Source organism: Alosa alosa, chromosome 22, assembly GCF_017589495.1.
Source record: "Alosa alosa isolate M-15738 ecotype Scorff River chromosome 22, AALO_Geno_1.1, whole genome shotgun sequence".
NCBI classification, from domain to species: Eukaryota; Metazoa; Chordata; class Actinopteri; order Clupeiformes; family Clupeidae; genus Alosa; species Alosa alosa.
Window position 1 is genome coordinate 4,679,766 of NC_063210.1, and position 22,419 is coordinate 4,702,184.

The 22,419-nt window shown below is 43.1% G+C and overlaps 1 protein-coding gene across 3 annotated transcripts; it reads right to left on the bottom strand.

Annotated features, from left to right (window-relative positions):
• Positions 1–8,152: 8,152 nt before the first annotated feature.
• tap2t (transporter associated with antigen processing, subunit type t, teleost specific) lies at positions 8,153–21,318 on the bottom strand. 3 transcript variants are annotated; one of them, XM_048233838.1, is made up of 12 exons: positions 21,232–21,318; positions 20,405–20,969; positions 20,064–20,178; positions 19,817–19,947; positions 19,455–19,660; positions 17,067–17,264; positions 13,742–13,870; positions 12,944–13,132; positions 12,491–12,664; positions 10,855–11,014; positions 9,784–9,920; positions 8,153–9,124 (listed from the first exon to the last, which is right to left on the bottom strand). In XM_048233838.1, the coding sequence occupies exons 2-12, from the start codon at positions 20,922–20,924 to the stop codon at positions 8,930–8,932; spliced, it is 2,154 nt and encodes a 717-aa protein (XP_048089795.1). In that variant the 5' UTR covers positions 20,925–20,969; positions 21,232–21,318; the 3' UTR covers positions 8,153–8,929. The 3 variants fall into 3 exon arrangements, with proteins under 3 accessions (XP_048089795.1, XP_048089794.1, XP_048089796.1); XM_048233837.1 differs by having other exon boundaries at positions 21,157–21,266; XM_048233839.1 differs by lacking the exon at positions 21,232–21,318 and having other exon boundaries at positions 20,405–21,115.
• Between the last annotated feature and the right edge of the window lie 1,101 nt (positions 21,319–22,419).

A 22,419-nucleotide genomic window follows, 5' to 3' on the forward strand; every position in this document is an offset into this window, starting at 1 on the left:
GGAAGATGGCAAGAGTAGCCAGGGGGCTTGGGGAGTCCTCAGCAGCCTCACAAGCCTCACTGTTTTCTCTTAGCACAAGGCCTGCAGTTCCCCAACCTGCTCCTCCTACCAGTCCGCGTGAGCTGGAGGAGGAAGATGAGGACGCCATTGTGGACGTTGAGACTAATCTCTGTTTGAGAGCTACCTTGTGCACTGCCCTGTGCAGCCAGCCCCGTAGGAGGCGAGCTGGCCCGTCTGTTTGAGGAGGTCGTTGGCAGGGCATCCAGGGCTCTTGATATTCCCCTTCCAGAGAAGCCCCTTGCCTCTGTGTCTAGGTTCCACACAGACATGACTGAGCATCCAGTGGCGGCGCTCATTCCCCTCCTACCAGACTTTAACGACTTGGTCTGTCCAGTTTTCCTCCCCAACTACTTTTCGTAGGTGGTCTGGCCAGGCTAAGGTGCTTTCCAACATGCACGACGAAGGGCTGATTTGTTGTGGCTCGCTCACCCCAGTGGATCAAGCTTTGGTGCCCCTCTTCTCCTCTCCCAACTCCCTCTTTGGTGGTTCCTCCTGCCTCAGTGCCAATGGCAGAACTATGGAGGCTCTGCTGGTTAAGCTGCATAGGCCCATAGCGATGCAAGCCCGCCTGGCTAACACAGCGGCCATTCTGTCCCTGTATGTTCCACACCTCTCTGGTCTCTTGCAAAGCAGTGCCGGTGATCCCACTCTTTTGAGAGAGCTCCAGTCAGCCTCTGTGTGCCTCGCAGTGTCTAAGGAGCAGGCAGTGGCATCGGGCCGCTCCTTGGCTCAGTTCTGGGTAGTTAGACACCATCTCTGGCTGTCTCAATCTCAGCTCCAGTAGGCAGACAGAGAGCACCTTTTCAGAGTGCCATGTTCGGCCCACAGGCAACCACCCTGTTGCAGAAGAGGTGTCAGGTAGAGATGCACCGATATGGAATTTTAGGGCCGATAACGATAACCGATATTTATTGGTTTGTTGTGGCCGATACCGATACGATAACCGATAATATTACTTGAAAAAAAATTGTGAAAAGTGATTTGGGGAAAGCATTTAATAAGTATAATTTTATTGCAGTAATTTTACCTACCACCAAATGATGGACAGAACTCATAATAGTCCTCAATAGTACGGCAGTCAACAACATAACAGTAGCCTAGCCCTACAGTATGTGTGGCTCCTTTAAGTGAACGCCGAAATAGATGCCGGATAAGTGCCCAAAAAGTGCTACAATATGGCTGCTGAGTGGAAGGACTTACTGCATGTATGCTATGTAAATGATTACTGTTAGTCTAAACTGCCCTCTTTTAGCTGATTTCTACAGGGTGTCTGTTCTACTGTTCTAATATGTATAAAATATACATTTATTTTTATTCTTTATTGCAGTAGTAGTCTATGTCATTCAAAAAGAGAGTATTCATTTTTAAGTAGGCTATTGAAGTATTTGGAGCCTGAAGCGAGGGAATACTTCAGTTGGAAATTCAACTGCCATTTGAAGAAAAATTCATTGATTCGTTACTAAGCCCAACCAGTCTACCAGAAAATGTCAAACTTGCACCAAACTACATTTTGGAGATGATCAGATGTGGCTGCAAGAGTGAAAATCCTTGTACTGTAGCTCTAACAGATGCAGTTGCCAGGTTAATGGTGCCTTGCACAATATTCTCTGCATGTTTTAGGGTAGGATGAGCCAGAACTGGACAATTATCAGAACTAATACTAGGAAAAGTGTACATATTCAGAAATATTACAGGCAATATCTAAAATTATAAATTCATTATTTGACATAGAAAAGGGTTACATTTTCCCAATTTGAATGCATGAAGTATTGTCTGAATAACGATCACACTGCAAACTGTATTTTAGTACATTCTATTTGAGTTGATTATTTGCTTTTCCTATTTTCTTTTTTCTTCATGATTTCGGCACAAATGGCTTATTAATGGTTAATGTAGGACATTGCCCAAGGGATATCACACTGGGCACCCTCCTAAATATTAAAGAGCCACCCCAAGTCAACAAGTCTAAGCAAAAATGAATAAATAAATAACCCACAAAAACAGGTCTGACCCCATGGCTCCCTGCATTATCTGAAATATAGAAATTCATTAATTCACTTAGTAAAGGGTTAAATTGTCCAAATTTGAATGTACTGTCTGAAAAACTATCACACAGAACATTGTATTTTAGTCCATTTTAATTGAGTTGATTTGCATTTAATATGAGTATGCCTACTCATCTTGAAATTAGAGGTATATCCTATTTCATGATTTTGGCACATTGGGCTTTTTCATATTTAAACATTAACACTTGTAATACAAATTTCCTGTGTAAAAGACTTTTCATCTAATATGTAAACACAATGAAAAAGTAATTTTGAACCAGGCTTCATCTAATGTTCAGATTTTTTCTTTTTAAACTTTATGCAAATCAGCACATATTTAATTAGATTGGGCCTAATTTGCATATTCAAAAATTAAATTTCAGATAACTTGTAATACATTTTTTTCCATATTAATGAAGTTTCATAGTGATATCTGCTAGTTATTTTTTTTACCCTATTCACCTGTAGTGTCTTACCTTGTATTCAATACATTGAACAAGAAAGGGTTAATATACAAAATTGCCCAAGGGATATCACTGGGCACCCTCCTAAATCTTAAAGAGATACCCCTGGTCTACAAGATTCTGCAAAAAAAAAAAACTTTAACCGACAAAACCAGGTCTGACCCCATGGCTGCCGGACTAATAGGGCTGAGCTCCGCTCTGTTAAGGTTAAATGGCGGATCATTCACGAGAGGATTTTGAGATGCACAGATTCCCAAATGAACGCATATCCACAGATTTTGTTAGAGTGGTGAAATACATTCACACCGCTGACATTATATTGAGGAAAAAGTATAGCCAACCAAGCTCAAGTAGGCTAGCTCAGTGTAGCCAGACGGACCTAACGTAGGCCTATATTAGGACTTTAAAAAATATCGGCGCAAATTATCGGCCAGAATTCTGTTATCGGACCGATAATAATATTTTCATTTTTTCACTTATCGGCTAATAATATATCGGCCGCCGATATATCGTGCATCCCTAGTGTCAGGGTCTCTTGTCAGGCGTGCCAGGGGCGCTAGGCGCCCTAGGGCATTCACGCCTCAGTCAACACCTACCTTGGGGCATCCGTCTTGGGGCCCGACTGATCTCAGGCAGCGGCTTCAACCATGCCAGGGGCCCTCGTCGTTCCTGACAATCTCCGGGCCAGCCAGCCTCGCCTCTCAGCTCAATGCAGTAAGGCTTGGCTGGCCTTAGAAGCGGATCCATGGGTGCTCTCCACCATGACCCATGCTCAGACCTTACGTGCAGAGCTGTCCACCCTCCTGCACACAGAGGACCTTCGTCCTATTTTAGACATCAGGGGTCTCAACGTGCACCTCCGGTTTCTGAGGTGCAGGTTCATCACAGTTCCGAGGGTGTGGCAGGCCATCAATGCAGGGGACCTGTTTGCTACCATCGACCTACAGGATGCTTATTTTCAGATACCCATGACCAGTCCTGAGGTTTGCGTTTCAGGGTCAGGTCTTCAAGTTCCAAGTCCTCCCATTTGGAATCTCTCTGGCCCCCCGAACCTTCACCAGGTGCATGGATGTAGTTCTTGCACCCATGAGGCAGCGGGGGCTCAGGATATTAAACTATCTAGATGACTGGCTCATCTGTGCAGCCTCAGAAGTGCAATGCCGCCTACACGTGGCCTTGCTGTTGAAGCACATTCAGGACTTGGGCTTGCGCACCAATCCCAAGAAAAGCAGGCTCCAGCCTTCCCAGGTCACCACCTTCCTGGGCATGGTCCTGGACTCCAGGAGGGCATCCGTGACTCTCTCACCGGCGAGACAGCAGTCGTTCGCCGCATGTCTCAGTCGCTTCACGTTGCACGCCCAGGTGGAGTGGAAACTCTGCCTTCGCCTCTTGGGCCTTGGGTGGCAATGGTGCAGGTAGTCCCCCTTGCCCTCCTTCACATGCGCTCAGTCCAGAGGTGCCTGTTGAGCCTAGGCCTGTGCCCCCAAGGGCCCTCCCAGGCCAAGGTGACTGTGTCCCGCAGGCTTCACAGGGCCCTACACTGGTGGAGAGATCCCGCCAACACCGAGAGGGGGAGTGCCATGGAACCCGGAGATTCGTCGCCGGGTCGTATTTACAGACGCATCCCCAGTAGGCTGGGGCACCGTTCTCGATGGTCAGGGCATCAATGGTCTGTGGACGGACCCTTGTCTATCCCAGCACATCAATGTCCTGGAACTGAGGGCCGCTCTCCTCGCCCTCCGGCACTTTCTACCATGGCTAAGAGGCCAACATGTGACGGTGACTGCGGCCTACATCAGCAGACAGCGGGGCTTGGGGTCTCCAGGTCTTTGCAGGCTGGCGACAGACCTGTGGCTCTGGGATCATCCCCTGTTCAGCTCTCTCAGAGCAGGGTGTGGCCTCATTCAGGGTTACATATGGGTATTTGTGTGTGTAGGGGTAAGGGTAGGGGTGGGATGGGCAAACATGTCATCATAGCACACTGACATCAAAACAATAGGCTCAGGTACAATATTTAATTAGTAGGCAAATCTAGTAGCAATAGCTTAAGAGTTTCAAGCATTTTCTTCAAATACTAAATAAATAGTTAAAATACAGATAAATAATATAAATAGATTGTTAAAATATGGTAATCAACCTTGCTTCTAAACATGTTTCAAGTAAATTCTTCAGAAAGCCATCAACCTGTTTCATGGTCCTTTTTTTTCATGAATTATTCATTATCCGAGACAACAATTTTAACCATGAACATTACTTTCAAGCCTTTTCTCTAGTCTTGATCTTAAATCTGAGCATGGCATTGAATTCCCTATATGTGAAACCCTATAAAAGCACATTACATGCAGGTTTTCACCTTGTACAGTCTAAAAGATAAGTGATTAATTAGATTTTGACCTGGTGGCGGCGGCCATATTGGATTTCTCCATTTTGAGGCATTATGGGACATTTTTGACCCTGGCATACAGAAGATTTGAATTCAGCACCCTTCAAACCCCCTATAAATGTTGTATGCCACAAATTAACATGATTTGCCTTCAGGGTTAATTTCTTTTAAAAATTGACCTAGACTAAAAATCCAAAACTACAAACTATCCAATTAATGAAACAACCAAATACATAAATATATCTGAAAAAGGGATCAATATTCTGATTACAACTCAGAATTTCAGAGAGAAAGGGACATTTTTGTTTTGCATTTATAACTATCAGAATATTCCCCCCTCCCCCAGCAACAAATGCCTAGGCCTACGTAATTTAAAGGCAGTGCTAATCTTGGCTAGCCTAAAAATCTAGACCAGGGGTTCCCAAACTTTTCCACGACCCCTTGATGTTTTATTAATTAAACCCATTGACAATACTACGGCAAATGTAAAAATACATTAAGCTAATCTAATAATTATTTTAGCCACAACCACATCGCGATGGAACATACAGTGTGTAAAAATTTAATTTGGGGCTTTCTGCTATATGAGAGCCATCACTCTACTATTATTCCCAGTCATTATCATGGGAAATATGTTCAGATATGCGTCACATTATTATAATGGCATTGTATAACAACACTCATAGTATATTTTAAATGTTTCAAATGTATTTATTTCTTGCTTTTATTTTTCCCTCCAACTTGCTGAGGCCCCCCTGGCACCCCCTCACGGCCCCCACTTTGAAAACCACTGATCTAGATGCACCCTATCTTGGCATGTTTATAGGCTCTTAGACTTCTAACATTTTGATAGCCTATTTAATTCTGGTTAAGCCCACATAGCAAAATTTGGCAGATATCCAACCATCAGTGCTGTCTCTTCTTGTCCACTGTTGGACCATTATCACCTTTGATTTAACTTGTGAATATTAAGAAAAAAAAAATGACTATAGACCACAATGGGTGGTGCAGTAAACCAATGAGCAAAATGCCAGCGGACCCCATTTCCCCCCTCCAATGTTTCAGTGACATGCTGTGTTGGCAATGCTAAATTATTAAGGATAACTGACCAAACTGTCAGCACAGCGATAATAAAATTGAACATTTATGTGCTATTAAGACTCAGCATTTGTATCAGCTGTCTTCCCCAACTTGAAATGAGACCCGGAAAGATGCAATGTGAAGCTGAGAAGAGAGAAGACAGATTTAACCAGGATAGAAAGAGACATGAGGGCCAAAAACAGCATATGCCTATCTAAATGGTACCTGAAAAGGGTTTTGGATAACAGACATTTTGAATAACAGAGGGGGAAATTTGTAAGGCACAGAACAAATTAAGCTATGCTGGAGTGCATGGTGCCATTTGTCAAGCATGGAGGACTTGATGGCCATGGATGATCTGGTGATAGCGAAAGGGATTTTTACCCAGGGTAAAAGAAACACAATCAATCAACACCATGCTGTACATAGGTGGACGCTTCGGACTGAAGCTTACTTCCCCCTACAAGAAAATGACTCTAATCGGCCCTCCAAATAGAGAAGAGGCAGCTGCTATTCTTTTTGTGATGGATTGGCCAGCACTCACACCAGATCTTAGAGCCCACCGAGCAGCGGGGGGTAAGACTGGGTAAGAAAAAAAGTGGTCAAGAAAAATGTGCCAATCAAGCTAATTTAATGTGTGAGGTGCTTTAGGAAGCATGTGGTGAGGTGTGCTGCACATCACCTTCTGAACAGACAGACCAAGGCAGTAAGTGCTGTAAAATATAATTCTCTGGTGAAATATACTGAAGCACAGAATTCTTATTTGAAGTGTAAATAATTACAGTATGCGTAATGTTAGGGAGTTAGCAACAAATTGGATGGATAAAATATGATTTTTCCTGGAATGTCAAACATTTTCTAGGTGATTGCAATCATCAGGATGGTATGCCACTGACACCCAGTGGTCCTTACAACCTTCAAGCATGTATAAGTTGCCTTTAATTCCTGATTCCATTATCATTTCATAACATAGGGGCCTAGGGAACATGTTTCCTTAGCTTTGGGTACTTTTTCCACAGACTGAAACATTGCAAAATTTAAATCAACAATTCTGATAACAAAAATCCGTCTTTACTGCATCACAAAAAATAACAGAATAATTTAGATTTAAGGACAAACTATAGGACACACTAAGGACACACCTTCCTTTAAAACTACAGTCTACCTATTTGTTCTGTGTGTGTGTGTGTGTGTGTGTGTGTGCTAACATATATCAAAATACAAAATACTCTTCTCATGTTGGCTGCAAAACACCAACTTGAAAATGGGCACCTGCAGCCCGGGACTTAAACAACAAATCAAACCCACTTCTTGGGTTTAGCCACCTTTGAAGAACAAGAATGAAAGAATGAGGCTGTGTTTGTGACTGTGTGTGTGTGTGTATGTGTGTGTGTGTGTGTGGTGTTTGGACTGATAGTAGATCAATGCCACTTTCCTCTCCCTGCTACTTCTCTTGTCCGTTCTCTGGTGGAGACAGAATGAGGAAGAAGAGGACAAGAGAGGGCGGGGAGCATCTGAACCATTTCAGCACCAGCACCAGTAAATTCAGCTCTGACAAGTGAATGCAACCTGCCACATATTCTTGTATCTCATGCTTGAGTGGTCCACATAATAAAATGTAAATCAACAAAAATGAGCGCTTCTCTCTACCTGCCTTGCCTATGATAATGGCAATTATTATACGGCTCTTCACAATGCAAGTAGAATGCTCCATTGACTTGAATGGGATTTCCGAAAGTTCTAGCGGTCATTATTTCTTGGGAAAGGACCTCTGAAAACAAGAATGACCGCTGTCAATGGCAACGGAGTTTGTGCTTGGAACTTCATTCAAAAGTGAAAGCAGACGGTTGATCAGCTGTGTTCTAAAGAATGTTTGATTCAAGTTCAGCGTGTGTTACGAACTGTTTGTTTCTCAGCAAAAGCCACGACGAAACGGTAACAAATAAGTGTAAAGAGAGAACGCCGGTCATCATGGGAAAATAAGTCCCTTCAGGGCGAAACCCTGAAACCGGTTCGCCCTGTCGGGACTTATTTTCCCCATAATGACCGGCGTTCTATACATTATCCCTTACATAACTCACATGTGTAAAGTCAATGAAAATGTGCAAACACTGCATAAACTGGTTTAAGCTGGCTTTATCCATGAAAGTTTGGGTAGAATCTACATAAATAAAAATCAATCAATCATTTTGTTCAAATTAAGATTAAGTGAATGCAGTCTATGACATCACATTTGTAATACCATGTAGATTGAGGGGGAAGAAAGGGGTGTATGTATGCTATATAAATTCTATATCTTTGAGTACAATGGTAGTAGTGGGATGGAAACACACACAAATGTTTGAAGAAAAAAAAAATCCAAAAGAAATCTCAAAGGTTTTGTATTCTGTTCTCAAAAATGCTTTCACAGCAGCTCCTCCTACCTCACAGCATAAAATGGCATTTTGATGAGAAAGAGACTTATCATGAAGGAGTAGCTCTGGAGGTTTTACTTGTCTCTCAGGGATAAATGTGATCGGAAATGTGTTGTGTATTGTAATCCATGTTCTGTATGCAGACAGCCATGGGGTAATCTGGCTCAGATGTGAGTGGAAACCATTAATGTGAGAAGCTTGATGGAGTGTAAAATGTCTAAACAAATCTAATGCCTTGAGAGGACAATGCATAAAGCAGATTCAGTGACTCAGAGCCTCTGTTTGCCCAATATGCACTGGTGCCTCTGTGAAGTGATAGGTTGCCTGTGGGCATCGCCTTGTCAGCAGCAGAGCCATCTGCCATCACCCACCAACAGTTGTCCTGAAATGTGTATCTGTCCTGAAGCGACAAGACCATGTCTGGCCTGGCAAGACCAGGTGTGTACTGATCCAGCTGCCGTTGGGTTTCAACTCCCAGCCCTCTCAGTCCTCCGGGAAGAGTTTCTCTCGGAGCCGGTAGTACTGGCCCTCCATTTCCATGAGCTGCTGGTGCGTGCCCTGCTCCACCACCTCCCCGTTGTCCATGACGATGATGTGGTCCGCTCGTTCTACTGTCTGCAGCCGATGGGCAATCACCAGCACTGTCTGGCCCTCGGCCCCGTTCAGAACCGCTTGGACCTGGCAAACCACACGGCGACACACAGTACTCTGAATAAGGATACTGTGAAGGATGCTAACCTTTACTGAGAAGAGATTTCAGTAGCAGGTATGAGAAGAATGTGGCAATAGTGGTTTGACTACCCATACCCAAACACTTGTTTTTGCCTCTGCTGTTGCATTGAAATCTTTGACACATTCAGAGTTTTTTTTTTCAAAGAAAAATGCAATTTACCTTGAGTGCTTACTACTAATCTACCCTGACCTATGAGCCTCCCTCACTGCATGACTAGATTGAGGAGGTAGTGTTGATTAATGCAGTGCAGGCCATCTTAACCTGGGAAAGCAGGTATGCAGAGAGCTTTCATTAGTTTCCCCCTTGAAAATCTGCAGGAAGAGCTCATTACAAAGCAGCACTGCCACTACGCCTACTGGAGCCTGATTGCCAGAAAAATGAAGCGTAAACTGGGCTGGCCCCTGCATTTGAACACCCCCCCCCCCAAAAAAAAAATGTTATTCATCTAAAAAAAACATGATGGTGAAAAGAAATACCAAAAATAATTTATAAAGGATTCCACCCTTTTTTTTCTCCAGTGCAGTTAAGAACCTCCATAGTGTGTGAACTGAGAGCTGAAACTGCTATGGTGTAGATGATGTGAGAGACTAGAACTAGCACGTACAGCCTCCTGTGTATTGACGTCCATGGAGCTGGTGGCTTCATCCAAGATGAGGATCTGAGGTCTCCGCACCAGAGCGCGGGCAATGGCAATGCACTGCTTTTGGCCAGCAGACAGCTGATCTCCACACTCCCCCACATCTGAACCAAGAGCATCAGACAGAGAGAGAGAGAGAGAGACAGAGAGAGAGACAGAGACAGACAGACATACAGGCAGGAATCAGATGCAACTCATTTCATGATTATAGCATCTCATGTCATGATAATAGCCTTATAGTATTTGTTCCATTATCATATGTCATTCACTCATCCCATACCTCTAAATACACACACACACACACACACACACACACTCTGTGTTAGGTGGTTATCTGTTATACTGAACAAGAGAGGTGTTAAATTCCTTGTGCTGTAGAAAGGGGATTTCCCACAGTGGCCAATCAACAACCAGGGCTATCTAAACATTACACCACATGACGCAGGATACAACGTCACTGCACAGTTAGCTGGTGGACATGGACATGCACTGTCTGAATAGCCTGAATGCCCAACCAAAGAACCGAAGCAACAAAAACAAAACAAAATCACCAACAGAGCAGCCTTTGTGAGCATTTAAGTGGGGTTATCAAGCAGGCACCTTCCTTCATTGGTATGTTGTTGAAATAGGCCCATGACATCTCCAGAAGGCTCAACAGTAGTATATGACATCCCAGACCCATACCCCTCCACACTCATGATGGGTTCTCTAACAACATTCCTCATTCCTGCTGAGGTCTGGTGTTTTGTTGGTGTTTGGTTCAAATATACCACACCTGTTAGGTGCTGTATTGTCTTGCCAAAGGTGAGGTGGCCATTCATTTGAAATATTTTTTTGTGACATATATTTTACAATTCAAAAAAGACAGAACTGTTGCATTTCTATTTTTGTTCAGTAAATACTGTATATGACAAACAGGTATTTGAAGAATGATTTAATGATCACAATAATTATTGCATTCAAGATACAGTGCTTTATAGTGTATGTATAATTGCACTGTGTTTGCATATTGAATATCATCTGTTGTGTGTATCTAACCTGTGTCATAGCCATCCTGTAGTAGGCAGATGAAGTCGTGAGCGTTGGCTCTCTTTGCTGCCTCCTTCACCTGTTCCTCGCTGCAGCCCTTCAGGCCGTAGCCAATGTTGTATCTGACCGAGCCTGAGAACAGCACAGGATTCTGGGATACCACAGCCATCTGAGGGAGGAGAAAGGTCATCAGAACAAAAGACAGGGAGAGGAGGAAATGCAATTAGTAGGATGATCATGTTCAGAGAGGTAACATTTCATTTTGAAAGGACCATGTCCTTCTTTTGACATTTTCACCCTCTCAGGTTCCTTGCACAAATTCTTCCTCAAATACTTTTAGATTAGCATTGAGTGAAAACCTATTCGATAGAAGGTCAACTGTAACATACTTGCAAAGCCCATAGTGAGTGCTTTCCACAGAGAAGGCATTTCTCTTGAGATTTAGTTACTGCTTATGTACTGTTTCATTTATGGTTGTGAAGAGAAAGGAATGTAAATACAGCTATCAATAGGTTTTAATTGCTAAAAAAATATAATACTGTCTAATGCAACAATTGTTTTAATTGCGTCTGGAATTGCAACTGGAATTGCATTAGACCAGTTCAAATTACTTTAAACTTGAAGGGCATTTGAACAGCTCCACCAAAGACAAATGGTATATCTCCCTTTGTCAGCGAAAGTTAAACTAAATTCATGGATCTCACCAAAAATCGAATGGGTTCTTCCTTGGGCCATGTTACAGTAATTCTATAACACAGGCACGTAAATGGAACACGAACACACACACACACATTTTTCTTCTATTAGTTTTCACAAGGGGACAACACAACACGCAAAACAAAGGTATATTTTATGAAAGCCATCTTCAATAACAGCTTTCATCTCATATTATGTAAAGGAAATCCATAGTCCAATAAACTGCACAGAAGAAAATAACAGCATAGATAATTGTGCACAACCTTTAACTTAACCAACGACAGAATACAAAGAACTCATGACTTGTTTACTGCCTCTAGATTGCGAAAGCATGTAATTGTACTTTCATGGACATTCAGTGTTTCCCACAAATTGAATTCTATTTGTGGTGGTAGGTTTGCAGAATTAACTTGAATGCAACAGTTTTTAACAAATTACCGCAGCGTGGTTATGATACTAACCAGATTTAAGCACAATTTAGTACAACCTGGAAAATCATTCTGTGGTGGTCAATGTTGATATTGTGGTGGGCCGCCACAAATAAGTCAATGTATGGGAAACACTGACATTGTTTTTTATAACCACAGCATATGAATCACTGAACAAATTAGTCATGCAGTCCACTTTAAATTCATCAAAAGTTCAGCATGTAAGTTTTGTTTATTTACCTGAAAATAAAGTTTCTTTCTACTCATTACAAGCAAGCTAGGCTCATACTTCAGCACATCAGTATCTGGCTATAAGAGCTAGGCTGGAGGAGCACACAGCCCGTGTAATGTGATGAAGTAACCATACACCAACAGCCCTTTAGAGAGTCAAAGTTAGCCATGTTGGTGGTGGCATTGATGAGAAAATGGCTTTCTCTCACGGCTCTTCCCAGAGTGCGGACATGTGGGTAGTTAATGGAGAGCTGGTGGTAATGGGAGGTAATGAGAGCTGGTGTGCCCACCTTGCTGCGCAGGTACCGGTGCTCGTAGTGGTGGAGCGGCTCCCCGTCCAGCAGCACCTCCCCTCCCTGCGGCTCATAGAGGCGCTGCAGCAGGCTCACGCACGAGCTCTTCCCACCACCAGAGAGCCCCACCAGCGCAGTCATGCGCTCTGCAGCTATCTCCAGCGTCACATTCTGAGGAGACAGTCCAAAAATGAAAAACAGAAAAAAAAAACTTTGCAGCCATGGTTACAGAGTTTGGAACTTCAAGCACTAAATGGACTTCAATAATTAAAGGAAAGATATATTGGAGTATTGGAGTGTGGAGTAAATCAACTACACAGAAAAGTGACCAGCTAAAAGCCTTAAAAATTGAAAAGATTTCTCATTTATAGTAAAGCCATAGCCCATCATTCATCTCAGGCAACCTGATGGAACTCTTCCTGTTTTTATGAATTCCCCTGTTTTTCTCACCCTCAGTGCCTGGACATCCTGGCGAGAGTGGTACGAGAAAGTGACCTTGTGGAAAGCTAGCTTGCCCTCCAGTTGTTTGGGTGCCAACGAACCCTCCTCCTTCATCCTCGGTTTCCTGTCGAGGAGCTGGAAGACTTTGACAGATGACGTCACCGTGTTCAGCATGTCTCCATAGATATATACCAGGTGCTGAAAATAGATATGAGAGTGCAGGCAGTGCAATTACCTTTCATCACTGCAAAAACTTCACAAGCTACTTTGCTTAAAAGCATGTTGCTTTTAAGTTAAAAGGGTGCCAGAAAAAAGCCTCCCAATTTTATATTAAAGGTCATTAAAGGTACGTTATTACTTGTTCTTGAGGTGTTTTGAAGGAATCACCATTTTTATAACATCCTCAATTTCATTTAGATGGTCATGGGAAGAATAGATAAACAGACACGTCATTCCCATCAAAGCACCAATAAGGAGTTTTAGTCCAAACTATCAACCTAACTACTAAAACGTTTAAAACCTTACACAGACCAACAATAGCACAAGCAACACAGAAAAAGGACTTGCTAGGATTCTGTCATTAGGTAATATAGTTGGCGATGCTGTGCTGTGATAGCTGAGCTGCATAGCACAACCTAGGGCTACGTGGATAGTTGGATGAAAGGTGGCTAGTTTATTGGTCCTATGACATTCTTGCATACTGCCTTTTAAACCAATCAGGCAAGTCAGTTGGCTTTTAGTTGGCTAGTTATTTGTAGATGAAAACCCCACCGTTGGTTTGAAATTGCACGTAGGAGTGTGTTTTACCTTCATATTGGTGGCCATGTCTTTTTGATAGAGGACGAAGGAGAGCAGGCTCCCCATGCTGAGCTGCTGGGAGGCGATGAGGGCTCGCCCCACGAGCAGCATCAGGACCTTTATTCCAACTGTCACCGTCTGCACAAGGACACACACAAACAGATTTGTACAATCATTTGTACAATCAGTATCTTGTCATTAGGAACTAGAATTACTGGGCTGCAGTAGTGCACCTTCACACAAGCGAGCATTAGCAATAAAATCAGTTTAATTAAATTTCTCACACAAAGTCACACTGTGTTGTACTGCGCAATGCAGCGGGACGTTTTGACCAGAATTTGTTTTGGACGCCCCATCTCTATTGTCTTTCTGTAGTTTGCGTTGCTCTGCTATTTTGAACGAGAAATATAACACAATAGAAGGGCATATTCATCGGATTCAGTGTGGACAGAGAGCATTTAATGTCATGCGACAGTTACTCGCTCAGATGCAGTTAGGATACAGTCAAGGCGTTCCAGATGCATAGCTTCATAAGAATGTGAGGTCACAGTGACAAAATTCAATAGGTTTATTGTAGTTCAAAGAGTTTGTATTTTGTATAAACATGTACAAAATACAAAAACTGAAGAAATCCCCTCAAGGTGTTCTTACACATGCAAGCACATAAATTAGACAAACATAAGGCCACAGCAATCCAAGTGAACCTTTACGCTATATCAGAGGAAATTCTCTCAAGGTGTTTTGAGATATCGCATTCTCAAGAATGTCTCAGACATATTTACGGATGGATGGCGGACAAGCCGAAAACATAATGCATTGCTGAATGTTGCACTATAATAATAATAATAATAATAAAGCTTTATTTGTATAGCACCTTTCATACACAGAATGCAGCTCAAAGTGCTTTACATTTGAAACATGTAACACAATAATAGTCAGTCAGTCATTATCAATCACTTTTCTTTGCTGTTTATGTTATACTCAGCAACATATCAAAATATAGAAAATGGCGTCATAAGACTGGCAGCCTTAACCCTCTTACCCCCCCACAAAGCCGCCATATGGCAACTGTGGCAAGGAAAAACTCCCATATTCCAGGAAGAAACCTTGAGCAGAACCTGACTTAATAGGGGAGCCCATCCAGCTTCTGGCTGGCTCAAGCCCCTCAATAGTAGCAGATGTAGAATAATCTGAAAATGTAGTCTACAGGATAAGATGAGTTAACTAAAAGCTTTCCTGTACAGGTATGTTTTCAGATCTTTTTTTTAAAAATATTTACTGAACTTCGCCTGCTTGATGTACAGAGGCAGGGTGTTCCATAGTTTGGGGGCATAATGGATAAGCGCGGCTTCTCCACTTTGTTTGTGGAGCACTTTGGAGTGCGATTAAAAGATTAGAATTGGATGATCTAAGTTTCCTTTGTGGTTGATAAGATATTAAAAGCTCAGAGATATATGAAGGTGCTATGCCATTCAGAGCTTTGTAAGTAATTAACATAACCTTAAAATCAATTCTATAGGAAATAGGGAGCCAGTGCAGCCAGTGCAGTTCAGCCAACACAGGGGTGATGTGTTCTCTCTTCTTAGTCTTAGTTAAAAGTCTAGCCGCAGAGTTCTGTATGAGTGCCAATTTCTTTAGATGTTTTTTGGGAAGACCAGTGAAAAGTGCATTGCAGTAGTCTAACCTGCTAGTGATAAAGGCGTGAATTAGCTTTTCTTAGCTTTTCTTTCTTTTTTCAATAAGTTAGCACTATGGTGCATAACTTATTGTTCTTCTTATTCTGACAAACAATTGAAAATAATCCCAGTGAGTGCATCAGTACGGTTCTATCCTGCAAATTTACCAACCTAACCTTCACCGAGTTAGAGACCTGCAAATACATTTTAAGTCGCCCATTCTTTCAGATGGAGCCTAGCTTAAGCTCATCTGTTTTCTGTGTGCCCAGTAGAAGGACAGAGCCTGAGCGGAACGCGCTGAGCTGTGCTGTGCAAGATACGCTCTGACAGAGAGATTAATCAGAGCGCTTGTTCAAACTCAATGGGGCAAAACGAGCCAACCTGAAAGTGCAAAGACTATGGATCCCATCTGACATCTAATTAGGTTTGAAATATCGAGCGAGCTTCTGGTTGTTAACTTTTTGGTACTTTTGGAGGTTTTTGGAGTTTTTGTTACTGCAAAAAAAGTTACTCCAAAACCCCAAACTAAAGGAAACAAATCAACCTGAGACCTGAATGACTGATTAAAAACAACATTGTCATATCATCAACAATGTCATCAACTTTGTTTATCATCAACACATACTGTATATAACTACACACCATGGAAAATGTGCACGTAGATTGTTCTAGAAAGTTTGTTATGTGGCAGACATACCAGTGCCCATGGTAACCATAACTGGCGACTGCAGTAAAGCATCCTGCTGATGGGGAATACAGAGCATGTGCATAACAGATTATCCTAACAGCTTGCAAGCTACTGAACTCTGAAATGAGTTGGCTTGTGGTCCCATTATCTTTCCCATTGAGGCCAGGACTCATTTACATTAAATCTCCCTTGTGCCCCATGAACATAAAGTACAGGCCCCTCCTGTGCTCACTGGTCTGTTCAGGCAATGCCTCTGGGAGCAGCACCGCAATCGCTTCACTATTGGAAATGTAGCTGTTAACACCTGTAAGTAACATTGTCATCACTTTGCATTTGCTTGCTTGTGCAGACATCAGAGGATTATGGCTCTACATGCGGACAAAGTCCATTCAGGGTGATAGCATATTTTTTACTACCATATGTATCTGGAGACTCAGTCAGGAAGATGTAAAATCAGGAAACAGGCTTTTATTCTTTTCAATGATGGGCCAGTGCCCATCAAAGGAGAGGACATGTTTGTGTCCCCCCAGCAAGGGTTTCACCAGTATTCTCTAACTATACAAAACAAGGCTTAAGTAAGTTACAAACAAAGTAGGGAGTGACCTCTAGTTCCAACTGCCTTGATGGGCACTGGTCTCCAGATAAATATGGTAGTAAAAATATGCTACCAAGGGCACATGTTATACTGGACGTTTCATAGCAGAGAAGGAAGCACAAAACACTTACAATACCAATGTCACTGGTTTAACACAACATATACACATCCTGTTAAGGTGTGCACTTTACCTGTTCTGTAAGTCTTACTCAGGGAAAAACATTTGACATATCAAACCACTACATTAATTTTGTTTTGCCATCTAGTAAAACAGAACAGGGTAGTGCTATATTTCTTTACCTTTACTGGTCTCTGGCATTGCCTTGGGGTTAGATGAGATAAAATAAGAGATTAGGTTAGATGAGGCTCTCTTACCCTCCTGAGCAGCAGATGCACGGCGCTGTAGATGCCCTTGCGCTTCTTGATGTTGAACATCTTGTCGAGGGCCTCCTGGTAGCGGCGCAGCTCCTGCTGCTCGGCGTGGAGGCTGCGCACTGTGCGCACCGCCCCGATGACCTCGCCGGCCAGCTCCTGCGTCTCCGCCTGGCAGTCCTGCAGCTGCTGGGATAGATCCTGCACCAGGGACGAGAAGCACTTACTAACCAAGCAGACCACAGGAGCAATAAGGATAGGATCGTTCTCTCCACCTATGTGCGGATCAGTGAACCACAAACTGGGGGGACTGTGAAATGTCTGAAAGCGGAATACCATGTTGTATGGAGATTTTATGGACATCTAACCCATAAAAATACACAGAGACTGACCAACTTCGTACCATATTCCTAAATTAATGTTACTACTTAATAAAATGAACATAATGTTCTACCACTAAAGGGTGAGTGTCCACGGTATCTAGTGCAATACCATAGGTCTATTATTAGACTATAATGTCATTGACAATTAAGAACAAACTCAAGAGTAGTCTTGCTCACTTTTGCTCAGAGTATGCCTGAGAGAAAATCCTCACAAGGCAAGCAATACAAGGTGAGCTTTTGTGTATCTCCTCATAACTCTTGTCTAGCTTGTGTACATCTCTCTTATAGCTCTTGTATATCTCCTGAGGACAGCTCTACCCAGCAACTGCTTGTGGCAATATAGCTCCTAGCCTCAAGAGGAATAAAACAGGGGGAACAAATACTATTTCAGGCTCCATGACATGTGTCACAATGTGTGACTCAGACTGTACGCGTTGCAATGATAAATAAACTCTTGCTAAGCAACGGAATGTAGTTTTCATCTCTGGTAAAAAAAAAAACACAGCACCATATCTAGCTGTAGTGCCGTATTATACCCAGACACATAAAATCACATAATTCCTCCACTTACACAACTCTTAGAGATCTTTTTTCTGTCCCTAACAACCCTTCTAAAGAATTAAGCAATATAGCACGAGTGAGAGTGGGGTTGGTCATGGATATTCCCACGGGTGTTGTTCGGCCGTAGCCCTAATAACAGGCGGAGGCGAGTGGGCGAGCCAACAACAGCCCGGGGAATATCCATGACCAATCCCACGATCCACGAAGATGCTATATTGCTTTTATACAGCAATTCTACCAAAAACTAAATAATCTGAAAACATCCCGTTATTGTTTAAAAATGTTAATTTCGACATCGTTCTTACGCACCAAAAAATTGTTCCCTTTTCAATAGACAGCGTCTTGGTTGCTAGGTAACCAACATTCCAGATCCCTCATTACGGGTCTTTGTGGTTTACGTGTCTTCTTGAAAGAAATGTTGAAAGTCGGGCTGAAATCACATTCATATCTAGGTTTGCTGCATGCATGTTACAAGGATGAAAATAGTGGAGAAATAGTGGAGAGCTGGGATGAGAACATTGTGTCAAATCTTCGCATTGTATCGCGGAGTGATTTATTATTAGCTGTGCAAAGTCTGAGTTGAAATGTCCAGGGATATTCCAACTCATGGAACGTCTCTCGGCCAATCAGAAACAAATAAATAGTTCCATAGAACCCAATTGTTGTATAACACCTAATAATGTTGCAAGAGCAAACAGAGTTTCAGTTACCTGATACCATGTTATAATGCCTGCTTTGTTTAACTACATAATTATTATATTATAATATCACTGTGCGGCCCTATACAGTATGTGTATGCACGAGCTCACTCGTAAGATACATGTGAAATGTGAACAAAACATTGCTTTGAATTGCTATAAAATACGTTAGACCGGCACATCCGGGAACTTGACTCGTGACAAACGTTCCCGCCCCTTTCGGGGGGAAAACAAACAACCCCTCTCATTACCTCCAACGCAAATTAGGGTCAATAAACGTAATTAGGTACAGAAATCGCAGGAGTAAATAATACCACAAAAATACCACAAATCAATATGACCACTCAATACATAACCACTTTGCCGATCGTTGACCGTGAAAGATACCTACAAAAGCTTAATTCAATTAATATAAAAACATGTCCCTTCAGTCTCCTGTACATGGTGCAACAACCCCACTCAGTGACCAGAAGTGTCATACGGTCTTCTCTTCTTATGGCTTGTAGCCATAATTTTCTTCTGTCAGGATTTTTTTTGAGGACATGGTAGGCAAAAGAAACTCAGGGAGGGGTTCTTAGCTGTGTGGTTGGTACATGTCTACCGGTTCACTCTGGCTTGTTCTGAGGGAATGTTTTCCCCTCAAAAGGGGCATGGCGCAAACAACCTGCTATGTGTGACGCGGGTCCGGTTGTAAGTATTCCCTGAATGGCTAAACTGAACGCCATCAGCTGCAGCATGTGTGCGTTCACCTGTGAGAGCATGTTGTAGGAGTTCTGCAGCAGGACCGCCAGGGGCATCTCGACGCAGGCCAGCAGCGTGAGCTCCCAGGAGAGGCCCAGCATGAGCCACAGCATGCCTGTGGTCTTCACCAGGCTGCGCAGGAGCACGTTCACGTTCATGGCCACCGAGCGGCCCATCTTATCGGTGTCCAAGATGAGCCGTGATGAAAGGCTACCTGCACGTGCGTATGTCGAAACAAAACATTTCTAAACATCTTTAAGACTGGCAAAGATAGAGAACGCTTCATATGTTCTGCTTACTGAAGTGCGTCAGCGCCTATGTCAATATCTGAATGCAGTAGCCTATGTCTCTAAATTCTTAATGCACTGACCTGGCTTGTTTTCTTCAAAGAAGGTAATCTCTTGCCGTATCAGGTTCTGAAAGAGCATGTGTCGTATTCTCTTGTTCATTCGACAGAGGCTACACATGAACATACCTCCACGTAGGCCTCCAAATAGAGAACTGAAAAAGAGAGGTTTATAGATTATTATTTTTTCAGAGGACAAAATCTCTTTTGGATATGTGTTATGGTACTGAGCAATAAAGCTATTATCCGGAGTCCTTTTAAATTATATTACCTGCCCAAAGAGAACAGACCCAATAGGCCAATCGCCGAGAGGAAGCTGTCATGATCATAGGTACCACTTAGAATATCGATCACTTTCCCAATATATATTGGAATGTAAGTCTCCCCTACAAGAGAAAATGAGAGTATGCACAATCTTCAGGAAGCCATTTTAAGCAAAAGCCTGCTCTTTTGTGTGATCTAGCCAAAATGTTCTAAATTCACTTACTGGGGTAAACATAATATTTTCAGGTTCTCGTTAAAAGGAACATCATTGGTGAGTTTTTCTTTATATCTGAGTAAGTTATTTGTATTGTTATAATCAGCAGAAGTAGTGGTGAGAAGGACACTCACCCAGAGCTGTCAAGGTGAGGAAAAAGAAGGCAGCTCCCAGGTAAAGGTAGTCTGGATATGAATAACGTACCACCCTCATGAGCAGTGCCCGGGCCTCTTGTTGCTTAATTTGCTTTCCGCTATCACCCTTCGCCTTGTCATGGAACACCCACTCCCACAACAGACATGCCATGCTTGCGGCCGCTGCACACAGGGCCACCATCCCGACATCGGGAACTGGGCAGTTGTTTTGTAGGGTGAACGGAATCAAAGTTTTTACAGTCTCGTAAGTGGGAAGGAGGAGACACAGTGCTGCAACCCATCGCACCAGCACCATCTGCTGTCCCTTCTCGATATTGATCAACAGCGCCAAATGGTGAAGTATAGCCCAACATACCAGCCTGTAACACCATAGCCATGTAACACCGACGCTGTTTGTGACACCTAAACTCACGACGGAAAGCCAAATTAATAGCCACAGCAAAGCGTCAAAAGTCAGAAGAAACACATATGGTTTCACAAGTGCAAGTGTCCCCGACATTGTTCATGGAAATGGAGAATGCCAATCACACTCTCTAGCCTAATCCTAGAAGACAAAGGCAGAGAAAACAGTAATGTTAATGGTCATAAGAAACAAGTTCACTAGAACATAACATCTAAGGTTTCGATTTTTTGGCTAATCACACACGCTACGCTAGCTAGTCAACGCAACGAATTGCATTTATATTGCTATAAGATTTACCTGAACACTATTTAGGCTAGCCTATACTCACATTAAAGTGGTTCTGAAACGTATGGAGGCTTATTTCAAGATAACACTAATGCAAAAAAAGAGCGCGTTTAACTACCATTTCCACTGACTGAATGCAGGAACGGAGAATTGTTTTACTTTCATTTTCTGTTGTCAGGTTGACGTATTTGAATTTCTGTTTCACCACATGATCTTACAGTAGCAAAGTTCAGCCACACGATGGCACTCTCATGCTGTAGCAAGCAGAGCCGTATACTCTAGACGTGTGAGGACAACATGCATGCAAACAAACCGGTTCGCAAGCAGGTAAAAGTGTGGCCTGAGGGAGCCTCTGATGCTCTTCAAGACTGCTTTGACACAACAGACTGGGAAATGTTTAAGCAGGCAGCCACTTACAACAACCAGACAGACATAGAGGAGTATACAGACACTGTAACCTCTTACATCACCAAGTGCATTGATGATGTGACCTACACAAAAGACATCATCACTCGTGCTAACTGGAAGCCATGGCTGACAGGGGATGTCCTCAGGCTGCTGAGGGCCAGAGACAAAGCCTACAGAGGGGATGAAGCTGGCATGAGAACAGCGAGAGCCAACCTGTCCCGTGGCATCAAGGAAGCAAAAAAGGAATACACTCACAAGACAGCAGGAACGCACAAAGCCTAAGATAACCACCCACTTCAAAGACAGCAGGAACGCACAAAGCCTATGGCAGGGCATTCAGGCCATCAAGGACTACAAGCCCGCGCCACAAAGCTGTGAGAGCAACATCCCTCTGCTCAACAATCTGAACCGCTTCTTTGCTCGCTTTGAAGCACAAAACAACACTTGCCCACAGAAGACCCCTCCCCCTCCACACGAGCAGCCCCTGTGCCTCTCTGCCGACAGCGTGAAGAGGACACTTGCTGCTATCAACACCCGTAAGGCAGCAGGCCCAGACAACATCCCAGGGTCATGGCTGAAGGACTGCGCTGAGGAGCTTAAGGATGTCTTCACAGACATCTTTAACACTTCCCTGAAGCAAGCCATCGTCCCATCATGTTTCAAAGCTCCACCATCATACCTGTGCCGAAGAAAACTGCTCCATCCTGCTTCAATGATTACCGCCCCGTGGCACTGACACCCATCATCATGAAGTGCTTTGAGCGACTTGTCATGTCACACATCAAATCCATTCTCCCCCCCACCCTGGACCCCTTCCAGTTTGCATACCGAGCCAAATGGTCCACAGAGGATGCAATCTGCTCTGTCCTCTACCCAGCCCTCACCCACCTGGAAAAAA

Coding starts and splice junctions, on each gene's coding strand:
- tap2t (XM_048233838.1), bottom strand. CDS start 20,924: ATGTCGGGGACACTTGCACTTGTGAAACCATATGTGTTTCTTCTGACT. Junction 19,661..19,816: donor CTTTGAAGAAAACAAGCCAG/GTCAGTGCATTA, acceptor ACGCACGTGCAG/GTAGCCTTTCATCACGGCTC. Junction 11,015..12,490: donor ACCGGTACCTGCGCAGCAAG/GTGGGCACACCA, acceptor CTCCTCCCTCAG/ATGGCTGTGGTATCCCAGAA.